This window comes from Leptodactylus fuscus, chromosome 1 (genome assembly GCF_031893055.1).
Source record: "Leptodactylus fuscus isolate aLepFus1 chromosome 1, aLepFus1.hap2, whole genome shotgun sequence".
In the NCBI taxonomy this organism is placed as follows: domain Eukaryota; kingdom Metazoa; phylum Chordata; class Amphibia; order Anura; family Leptodactylidae; genus Leptodactylus; species Leptodactylus fuscus.
In genome coordinates, this window is record NC_134265.1 from 108,120,603 (window position 1) to 108,132,702 (window position 12,100).

A 12,100-nucleotide genomic window follows, 5' to 3' on the forward strand; every position below is an offset into this window, starting at 1 on the left:
TTTGATAATACAACCCCTCCCTATAAAAGAGGTTATTTCTTGAATTCTGCACTTGTGCATGTTCCAGAAGGGATACCAATGGAGATACCAGGCGTACAGGGATTTATTAGAACCTCCATGTCCTGCTAAAAATTCTAGGTAAGGAATATGCAAATAAGACCTTCTTGCCAGCCAGCCAGTACCCTGCTTTGCACTGATGAGAGGTAAGAACCTGCAGGTGGATCCCTCTTCCTTTCGGAAGAGTTGTTCTTGCTTGGCTATATTTCTAGATTATGAAAAAACAAGCGTTGATCGATATCTACCTTCCACAAGGTGGCGCTAGAGCAAGTTCCTCTTTTGCACCACTGAAGTGTTACTTACATATTCCATACCTTGTACATCTGCATCTTAAGAGCATACAGACTTCAGGAAGGGAGGAGTCCTACACTTTGGTGGACGCAAGCCAATATAAAAAAAATGCCATACAATACTGAAGATTTGAAGAATTCATTTAACTGCATAATTCAAGGTACTATTCACATTGTGAGATATTTCAAAAGATACAAACTGTTGTGTTAATAGAGCTAGAATATGTGAAAGAAAGTACTAGGGGGACATATCACACTACTTGACTCACTTCTTTCTGTAACCATAGTGTGAGGTAGCCTTCTATAAGCAATATCAACTGGAACTGTTACAAAGGAACTAGTATACTCTTGGCTATATTACTACTATATGTACACCTCTATAACCATATAGAATCATACATTGATACAGTAAAGTCCAATAATAAACCCGTGAAACAAGGTGGTTACATAATGATATTATATACTGTTGAGGATTGAGGTTTTCAGGCTTTGGGGTGCTAAAGGAGTGATACTGTATTATGTTTGTGTACAAATCTGTTTCTTTAAGTCCTGTCATAGTTGCATAAAGGTATATGGTCATAGGTGTAGGTTTCAGAGTTCTGTTGCAGTTCTTTGGCTGTACGTCTTGCTTCCCTAGCAATCTTCTGGAAACGACGCAATGAGAGGATTATGAAGATCAGCAGAATGCCTTGTACTACAATAAAGACAAAGAGGCAGAGCTGGGAGATCAAAGCCAGGTTGCAGTACCAGTATTGGCAAGTGGTGACAAGTTCATCCTCCGTTAGATATAGAATAACTCTCCCTTCCAATGGCTCCGGAGATGCACAAGTCACATCCCTATAGAGTCCTTTCCTTTGCTGTCCTTGTAGCCAACTACGCAGGTAAAGGATGTCACAGTCACAGTGCCAAGGGTTATGCTTAAGATAAACCTCACGCAAGTTTGGAAGGTGGTCCAGAAGACCATTAGGAATAGATACTAAGTTGTTCTGTTCCAAACGGATCACCTCCGTGGAAGTGGGAAAAGATGATGGCAAGGAATTGCTGGTAAGGCCTTTATAGCTGCAATCCACAATTCCAGAGCTGCAGATACAAGGAGAGGGACATCCAGAGACCACTGGAAGCCAAGACACCAGCAGAGACAAGAGCCAGAACCCCATCATAATCCTCCTCTTCTTGTCTGAAATAAGAAAAGGTTTGAGTCATTGACAGATAAATGGTTCTCATGTTTGTAAATGAATAACATATCATGTAAAAGCAAAAAGTAGCATACATACAAAATAGATTTGCTTGTGATTTGTGAGCAGGGACACTAAAGCGTAATAGTCCTCTGACATCAGTTTTATAAGACCCTTACCCTAACCATGGACAACATGAAACAGTAAGGGTCCCTCAGAGAAAACAGCGGAAGTTATCAAGGCAGGCGTTTCGTACACCATCTCCTGTGCGCTGGAATGGTGACGCAGTCTATTTATGTCAGTTCATGGAGCGATGAATCAGAAAAACCAATGGCCCACTAAGCTTTACATAAAGTAATGTGTAGGACACAAAACATCAAAAAGTTAAAATTTTGGACACATAACTGTCCGTTTGGAAAAAATTATGATACTGGTGTAAAATCACTGAAACATTCCCCAAGCATAAGCGTTCAAAAAGTAACTCCCCTTAACCTCTTCCTGCCCAACTAGGCTTGAATTGAAATCCTTAGGAAACACGCCTCTTAAGACAATGTGCAGAATGTAGCAGATGCAGCTTCTGATGCGTTGAGAGACAACACTTGTTTGTGTTTCTCTTATCTCTCACTTGGCTAAAAATGCATTTTTTTCAGTTTCTGCAGAGTGATATTCACATTTCCCGTACACTTCAGCAGTTTTTAAAATCGATTTCTCCAAGCTAAAAAAAGGGCCAATCTTATATTTTGTATATTATTTATTTATTTACTTATATAGGGCCAGCACATTCCGCAGCACTTTACATTGTCGGTGACATGTACTATGTTTGCTTATTGTTTGTAAGACAATGCGCGACAATGTGTGTCTTTGGTTTGATGCTGTCAGCGTTATGGAACCAGAGCTTGTCGGGGCTATGGTTTCTAAAGCCCCTGGAGGTCAGCTGTTTAAACCTGTGGAGACAGATCTGTTTTAACACATTGGTGGTCCCAGTACAAAGGTTTTATTAGTGAAATTGGGACCATCCTCTCAGAACAGGAGGAGCCCCCACTATCATAGAGCCAGTGTGCTATTTGCCCTATGTTTAAAGGGGTTGTCCAGTTCATATTTTTATGATTTAATAGTGATTTCACTGGGGATTAGAGATGAGCGAGTACTGTTCGGATCAGCCGATCCGAACAGCACGCTCGCATAGAAATGAATGGACGTAGCCGGCACGCGGGGGGTTAAGCTGCCGGCAGCCGTCAAAACGGAAGTACCAGGTGCATCCATTCATTTATATGGAGCGTGCTGTTCGGATCGGCTGATCCGAACAGTACTCGCTCATCTCTACTGGGGATATAAACATAACAAATAAGTTCTCCCCTCTCTCTGTGCCTCCATTTCCAGCAGTTTCTGTTGAACTGTATACAGGTCCTGCTCAGTTTATGTGAGGAGATGGCCGCAGCCAATCTTAGGTTTCAGCAGTGACCTCTTCATAAACATGTCACAGGAGTCATGGACCATTTGTGAAGAGGTCAGTGCTGAGGCCTGTGAATGGTGATGTCAGCTGGGGAGATGGATACAGACCGACGGAGCGACTGATGTTGGAAACGGAGGCATGGAGAGAGGTAAATACCGCTTTGTTATGTTTATATCCCCTGTAACCACACTATTAAATCATAGGTATAAGAACTGGACAACCACATTGAAATGCCCCTGAGTAGAGAGGGATGATACAGCTACATTTAGGGACCATTCACACGCACGTTTTTTGATGCGTATTTGGCGTGTTTTTTACACATGTAAAAATGTCATTGATGCCAATTGGAAGTCTTATTTTTACACGTGTATTCTTTACACATGTACTTTGCCAAAATGAGCGCGTTTACTCCGTGTGAATGGATCCTAAGACTATAGCCCCACGTTGCAGAAAAGCTGCTTTTTTGTTGCAGATTTTGCTATGTTGTTTGGGGTTTTTTTTAGCTAAAGTCAGAAGTGGATTGAGCAGAAGGGAGAAGTATAAGAACCTCCTATATATCTCCCTTCCTTTTGTAACCTCTCCTGGTTTTGGCTAAAAAAAAAAATGCAGCAATATCTAACAATAGCTTTAGCTTTAGTTTAGTTTTACAGTTTCTCCATTGCCGTATATAGAAGACTATGTAATGCAGGGACAAACCAGAGAGTTAGGCTGCTTTCACATGGAGTAACGCTCCGCTCATTCTGACACGGAAACATGTGTCAGAGTGAGCACAGTAAAACAGAATCCCATTGACTTCAATGGGTTCGGTCTTATGTGCGCTACCCATTGAATTCAATGGGAGGCTTTTTTACCTATTGCTTTCAATGTGATACGCGCGTACGTGTCAGAATGAGCGGAGCATTACTCCGTGTGAAAGCAGCCTTAGCCCTTACTTGTTGCAACTATCCACTCATAGGAAGGGTTTGCTGTGCAAAGTCCATATACTATAATGCCTTAACCAGAGGATTGTATTATCGATGAGGTACTTATATGAATGTGCTCATGAGGTGAAGTACCAGTGTGAATATGTATGCTCATGTCGCCCTCTATGTAAGTCTTTTACACCTTTGAACATCTTTAAACATGACAGGTCAGGATATGTTATTGGGGGATCTGTGATGTAAACCCCATCGCCTGCTGAAATGAATGGGGATTTACCGTTATATCTCAGTGTTCCCAGTGGAATCTGAAGGGGGAGGGACAGCAGTCCTTTTATTCTAGAAATTGTGGGGGTCCCGACAGACCCCAGTGATAACATTCGGTATGTAGGAATGTCTCAATGACATCAGTTTTAGGCTGCATTCACATTTTAGTCTACATTGCTCAATGTATTTGTGCTTTTCAATGCATTTTGATCCAGAGTCAGACTGTCAGGCTGAGGCCACATGTTGCATTTTGCTTTTATTTCATTTCATCACTACATTGGAACAAAACTGCTGCAGAAAATGCAGAGTTTTCATAAATGTGTGCTTGTGAAAAATGTAGCATGTAAATTTTACCTGCAAAACCACAGCATTTTGCCAATAGACTTATAAGGTGGGCGGAGGCAAAAAATGAGATTGAAAAATGCTCAAAATGACAATGCAAGAAAACCTAACAATAGCGGGTTCTTTACTGTACCAAAACAGTACTGGGTAAATAACAAAAGTTTACCATAGAGGCAACATGGTGGCTCAGTGGTTAGCACTGCAGCCTTGCCGTGCTGAATTCCTGGGTTTGAATCTTGCCAGGAACAACATCTGCAAGGAGTTTGTATGTCCTCCCTGTTTTTGCATGGATTTCCTCCCATACTACAAAGACATACTGATAGGAAAAATGTGCATTGTGAGCTCTATGTGGGGCTAACAATCTACATAAAAAAACAAAAATAAAGTGTATCAGAAGCCTGACAGCGTCAGCCACATATGTTGAAGCAAATCTATCAAAGGGTTATACAGTTATATATTTGTCACGACAATAAACGGACACCAATTTTAATACATATGGTTTCTGAAGTCTGGCATGGAAAATAACTACCTTTACAAACCTTACCCATGTACAGAGCAGCGGAGCATTGGGCTAAATTTTCAGTACGTCTAAATCTTCAGTGGTCAGGAAGAAATATTAACAAATAACCATGAAACCGAGTGATACAAACTATTACCAGCTAATATATCAAACACAGATTCATAAACTTGTAAAATCATATAATAGACAAGCATCTATAAAATTCTATACATTGCCATATTCAGACTTATTTCCATAAGGTCACATGCACATGACTGAGCACTATAGAGGTGAATGATGTCCAGTCTGTGTCTCCATACAACAACCATATTATCAACGTATTCTAGAATTGCTTTGTGATGGGAGAATACGTCAGTATTATGGCATCCAAAGGAATATAACACAATTCTGCTTCTATTGCAGTAATATTTTCCATCTTGCCTATCAATTTCATTCCCTCTTGGTGTTTGCTATAGGCTAGGAAGTAATTTAATGTATTATTTACCGCCTAGACTTTATATATCGCCAATCGTACTCTGCAAATAAAATAAAACAAGATATTAAATGGACTTACCCCTGTGTTAATAGGATTATGGAGTCCCGAGGGACAAAGTGCCTGTGCTGATGATGACGCTGCTGAACCTAAGCTGAACGATAACAGCAAAGTGTCATGGAATGATAAGACGGCAGCAATGTAAGAAAGTACCCAAGGCAGGAAACTGGATTTAACCCTTTCCTGCAAGGGTCACACCCACTTTGAGTCACGCAGCAATAGTGGGAAGAGGCACTGACAATGAATATAGATGTGACAATTATATTTTACCTGTTTTATACTGTATGAATCATATTCATATAGATTACTAAAAGAATAAAGGACACATTCAGTTCCCATGTAGAGAAATGCAGCAAAAAAAAATGCAGCAGAAACGTATTGTTTTTTTTACCACAGTGTTTTTTTATTGTGTTTTTGCTGAGTTATTTTAAGCGCATGATTTTCCCTTATTAAAACAATAAGGAACACACTGGCTTTTCCGCTGTTATAATTTTTGATAATTTATTACAATTTTTGAAGGTGCAGCTTTTCCCGTACTGATTTTTTTCCGCAGTGTGTGGATAAGAATAGCCGTAATCTCATTTACTTTGCAGGTAATATAAAACAAGGGGTTTTTTGTCGAGCCATTTCCACAGTGGCAAAAACGCTGCATTTTCACAACATGGGCCTTCATCCTAAAGGGTTAGAAAATCTCTACTTGTTGGATGGAACACAATGTTCTTTACACGATGGCAATTCAAATCAAACGGATGTCTGGGTAATACAGGGCAGGACAGAGCAGGACCTCCAGGCCAAGAGATGAGGAACCAAAAAGTGGGTCCCAGAGGGTGCATTATGCCATGATGAATAGAGATGAGCGAATACCGTTCGATCAAGTAGGTATTCGATTGAAAATTACGGTATTCGACATATTCGATTTCGATCGAATACCACGCGGTAAATGCAGTAAAAATTTGTATCTCCTCCCACCTTCCCTGGCGCTTTTTTTGCACCAATAACTGTGCAGGGGAGGTGGGACAGGAAGCAGGTAAATGTAGGCATAAAAAAAAAATAAGAAAAAGTCATTGGCTGGCTAAATCAAGTGACCTCAGATTCATAAGAATAGTGTCAGCCATATTCGTGTCAGATGCAGTTTGGTGAGATAGGGAGAGACATAGTGATCAGGGTCAGAGAGAGATTAGCTTCTGTCAGGCAGGAAAAATTTAAATCAACAGCTCTTTTCAGAGCTAAATTGCTTGAAGACTGTATATACACCGCTAGTATATACACTCATCTGCAGAAATTTCACAAAAGCCCTTTTTAGGGCTCAAATTCTCTACCACTGGTATACAGTATATACCTGTCCCATTGGTTGAGAAGCAAGCTGTATACTTAGCATCTGGTATATACGGTAGTGGATATATGCCCTATCTACCCTCCAAGTGTATACTTTAAACCCCGATTATTATACTCTGGGGTCTTTTCATGTGTGTCCACAATGGGACATAATACTGTGTACTGGGGCCAGCATGGGGACATAATACTGTGTGCAGGGGCCAATATGGGGTGTTATAGTGTGCGCAGAAATGCGGGGGGGGGGGGGGGGAGCGGCTATGGTAGGGGTCAGTTGGTCGAGGTCTTCAGCGTTGGTCGGAGAGGGGGGGGGGGGGCATGTCAAAAGTTCGCCACGGGGCCCCGCAATTCCTAGTCACGCCACTGATTGCCTTAATCAATTGACTGTAGAAATGTCTTACAGAAATAATTTATACCATTATGTTTCAACATTGTAGTCATATGGAGCATAATGTTCCTAAACAGACTATATCTGGGTATATAGCATACAGATATTCCTTTTATGGAGCCATGTATGTGATAAGTGTGGTTGGTGGTAGGAAACCAGAAGATGTTCTGTCCTCATGTGATGATCTTACAGAACATGGATCTGTCACATTAATCTTCTACCCACTTCCTCCTTTAGGCAGAATTTGTGCAAAAATATAACATTTATCTTTGTCATGATGAATACTGTGTAAGGCTACATTCGCATACGTAAAGCTACAGTATGTTCACATTTGCATTCTGTTACCATTGGAGATTCTGTCGCAGTGTCCACCTGAAAATCAGAGGAAGAATCCTGCATGGAGGACTTTTTTCTTTCTCCTCCTGTTTCAGTCTTGAAGCAACAGACACCCAAATGACCCCATCATATAGATATTGGGGTCTGTTGGACTTCATGCTTTACTGCTATTTTAGCGGTCCACTTCTCTGCTGTGAACCTATCGTCAGTTGCATCAGTATCAGTTTTTGCCTGATAGTAGGTTTACACTAGTGTCACTTCTTCATTTTTCTGATTAGTTAGGGGATCAGAACAATGGAGTGTCAGACTGCTAAAATAGGAGTCCAGTGGAGCAAAATTTCACATCTAGTAATGTCTTACACACAGGGTTGGTTTAAGACAAACTGTGGCCCTGGGCAAAATTAAAAGCGGGGCCCCAAATGCTGAAATACCAACAATCCATCATATTTTCAGTGACAGACCCTTTAATAACACCCCCTATCTGCCCCCAAAACAGTAACAACCACCCCTCCTTATGCCCAAACACAATTCAAATAACCACCTTTTCAAATAGCCAAAAATAGATTTTTGCACCCCCCTCATCATTATAGCAGCTCCTTACAAGTAGTCCCTGGCAGTCCAGGATTTTTATACTGACTGCCAGATTGGAGTCAGGAAGGAATTTTTTCCCCTGAAATCGGGCAATTGGCATGAGCCTCATGGGGGTTTTGCCTTCCCCTGGATCAACACTGTAGGGATTGTAGGGTTGTAGATTGGACTTGATGGACTGATGTTTTCATCCAACCTCATCTACTTTGTAACTATAAACTGTGCACCATATCAGTAATAGTTCCCCCTTATCAGTAATAGCCCCCCTCATAAATAATAGTGCTCCAATATAGTCTCCCTTATTAATAATAGCTCCCTCATAAATAATAGTTCACTTTATAACTAATAGCCTCTTTAACAATACGCTGCTTATAGTTTCCCTCTTATAAATAAAAATGACCACATTATAATAACTGCCTCTCTCTAAATATAATGTTCCCCCTTATTATAGGCCTATTGTAAATAGTTCTTCCCTTATAATAGCTCTCCTTACATGTTTCCCCCTTATAATAGCCCTTATATATAATAATTTCCTCTTGTAATAACCCCCTTATATTTAGTAGTTTCCCCCTTATAACAATCCACCTTATATATATTTCCTTTCCTATAATAGCCTCCATATATATAAAAGCCCCTTATTTATAACAGTCTCCCCCTTATAACAATGCACCTTATATATAATAGTTCATCTTCAATAATAACTCCCCTTATATATAAGTCTCCCCTTTATTACAATCCACCTTATATATAATAGTTCCTTTCCTATAATAGCCTCCTTATATATAATAGCTCTTTATATATAACAGTCTCCCCTTATAACAATCCACCTTATACATAATAGTTCATCTCCAATAATAACTCCCCTTATATATAACACTCACCCCTTATATAAAATAATTTCCCAATTTATATATAATATGTGATCTTTTATAATAACCCCCTTATAAATAACAATCTCCTCATTATAATAGCCCACTTAGAAATAAGTTTCCCTTATTTATAATAGTTTCAACTTTATAATAGCCTTGCTTATTTGTAATAGTTCTCCCATATTAGAAGGAAGGGTGGGGTAAAATTATACTATTATTTATAATGGTGCTGTTATAAGGGAGGAACTATAGTATAAGGGGACTAATATAAGGGGGAAACAATTATATACAAAAGCTCCCCCTTATATATAATGTAATCTCTTATAATAACCCCCTATACTTCCCCATTTTATATAGTAGTCCCCTTATATATAGTACCCCCCTTAGATATAGTAGCCTCCTTATATATAACATTTACACCTTATAAATAATATTTCATCCTTCCAATAGCCCCCTTATATTTAATAGATCCCTCACTATAAATATTAACCCCCTCTATAAATAATAGTTTGCCCCCTTAGCAGGTAATCCCTTTCTCTTACCAGAAAACAATACATCTTGTACTCATTTTACCACGCTCCCACGATGAGCGGAGCAGCCAAAGTCTCTCCTATAGTAGTGGCACAATACAGTGATGTCATCACACCACCCCTACACCAAGTGGTAAAAAATGTGCCTCACTTTGGCGCATGTAGGTGCTTCTCAGCTACTATGCCCCACTCGCCATTTTCTTGCAAATTGGGTAGAGCAGGGTGGAAATCTAGGTAGGCTTCTGTCAAATTTACTATGAAAGGAAAACTTGTGTGAATTATGCCATAAATCTATCAGTTCCTGACTGGCAAATATTTGAGTTCAGACATACGTACATGTACAAGAATTATTAAGAGCACAGAGAATGAAGTCTCTGACTACCAAGGGTTCATCCTAACAAAAATGTACTGTCTAAAGCAGACAAGCGCACTTAATGTATGTTACCAACCAGTATAACCATATATTGGATAAATGCAGAATAATTCTTCAATATTCAACTTATGTTCATTTTTAGAGATGAGTGAACACTGCTCGGATCAGCCGTTCCGAACAGCACGCTCCCATAGAAATGAATGGAAGCACCTGGCACGGCGGCCGGCCGCCGGCAAAGTGTATGTGCCAGGTGCTTCCATTCATTTCTATGGGAGCGTGCTGTGAGCATGCTGTTCGGAACGGCTGATCTGAACAGTGTTCGCTCATCTTTATGTACCAGGTTTAGGATATGACAGAACAGACCAGAGAGTAGGTTTTGTAGGTTTATTAGGATTCTCAGGTTGTAAACATTAATTACAGCAACAATCAGTATAACAAAATAATCACTGGGTGGATATGCACTGTAGGAGGCGGGTTACTTTTAGACAGTTGTACAGTAGGGCACAGATTCCACCTTATGTATAAGGTGACAGAGGCACCGCAGTAACAGGCAGTGGGTTTGCTTACCCCTTCATTCCCTACAGATCTATCAGCTAAAGCCATAGGCGATGATTAACCAAGGCATCAGCTACAAGAATATTGACTACTGAGTGTCTATTAATGATATATACAAGTATGAGAGACTGTGGAGCTTCCAATCTTAAATATTTCTAATGTTAGAAGTCATGTACCTATTATTCTGCAGATAACTGTTACAGATGACGCTGGAAAATGAGAAATAAGCAGATGAGGAACAAAAAATAAATCTCATTGGAAAGTCTATTACAGTAAAATTCCTTTAGTGTATTGGTCCCGACAGGTCCCGGATAACTAAATATTCACATTAAGAAAAAGATTTAGAGATGAGTAAATTTCTTATTAGGCCATGTTCACATCTGTTCTGTTCTTCTGACCAGATGTGAACAGACCAGAACAACAAATAGGATAGCCCAGATGTGAACATAGCATTACAGAGCGGAGTATGCTCCCATAAAAGACGACAGAAGCCGGAATGTGGATCAAACGCAGCTCTCTAATATGGAGTCTTCCTATTGGCAAAACACCCACACAGAAAGTTTTGCAGATCTCACTCAGGAACAGACATAAAATAGTTAAAAAAAAAAAAAAAAGTAGCTGAAAAAACAAAGTCAATAGTTTCATCCACATTTTCTAGATCTATGGGCCACAATTTCTGAAATGTGATGATGGTGTAAAGGAAGATTACTGTAATATGTGCAAATAAGACGTCACAAATGTATGGTTGTGACAGCCGCTCAGACTGGTCGTACACATTACAATTTTCACCCAAATCACTTTTCAACATGTTTGCAAATCTATATAAAGACAGATTTTATCAGTGTTGAGCATTGTTTCCCTTTCAGGGGTAGTAGATGTGTAAAGGTTATCACATGGCTGGGGAAGATTCTTATCCCCTGGAAGTAAATTATGAAGATTCTTATTGAATGACTGCAAGCAGAGTTCCTGAAAACCACAAAGAATAAATACAGTCTTCTAGAGAATCACTTTTCATTATACAAAAAAAAATCTTGTATGCTGAAACCATCACACCTCTTTGGGTGTACTCACATGTAGCAGATTTGTCGCAGACATTTCAGTAACTGAGACAACAAATTTGCTGCATGTGAATAGACCCCTTTAGGTTAGATATACACATGCAGGATACAAGGCAGTAGTGACAAATGAGAAACAGGAGTTCTTCCTTACTACTTATCCTTCTACCTGGATTCACGGCTGGCTGAAAAGATGGGGGTCATTTATCATCAGGGTCATGTCAGAACACTGGCGTACAAGTGGTGCATGGCCACTATTTGCGCCGCTTTGTTGTCCTATATGAGGATGCTCGACATGTCAGATTTATTGTAACAGAAATCTGGTGTGACCCATAGCTGAAATCTATTCTAGTCCCTGGCTGTCATATACTATCATTCTGAGATGCACAAGAACTATACAGAGGCCAGAGCCTAGATGTACATATCTCTGTACATTTAAGAATATTAGCTAGATATGAAGTGTCAGATACATGATACCAGATTACATTTCTATAGAGATGAATTTGTGTATATATCGAGGT

At 39.8% G+C, this 12,100-nt stretch overlaps 1 protein-coding gene across 1 annotated transcript; it reads right to left on the minus strand.

Annotated features, from left to right (window-relative positions):
• Positions 1 to 531: 531 nt before the first annotated feature.
• GP1BB (glycoprotein Ib platelet subunit beta) lies at positions 532 to 5,637 on the minus strand. Its single transcript, XM_075262491.1, has 2 exons — positions 5,575 to 5,637; positions 532 to 1,524 (listed from the first exon to the last, which is right to left on the minus strand). The coding sequence occupies exon 2, from the start codon at positions 1,505 to 1,507 to the stop codon at positions 890 to 892; it is 618 nt and encodes a 205-aa protein (XP_075118592.1). The 5' UTR covers positions 1,508 to 1,524; positions 5,575 to 5,637; the 3' UTR covers positions 532 to 889.
• Between the last annotated feature and the right edge of the window lie 6,463 nt (positions 5,638 to 12,100).

What these genes read in the sequence shown, in the direction of transcription:
- GP1BB (XM_075262491.1), bottom strand. Translation starts at nt 1,507, where the DNA reads ATGATGGGGTTCTGGCTCTTGTCTCTGCTGGTGTCTTGGCTTCCAGTG.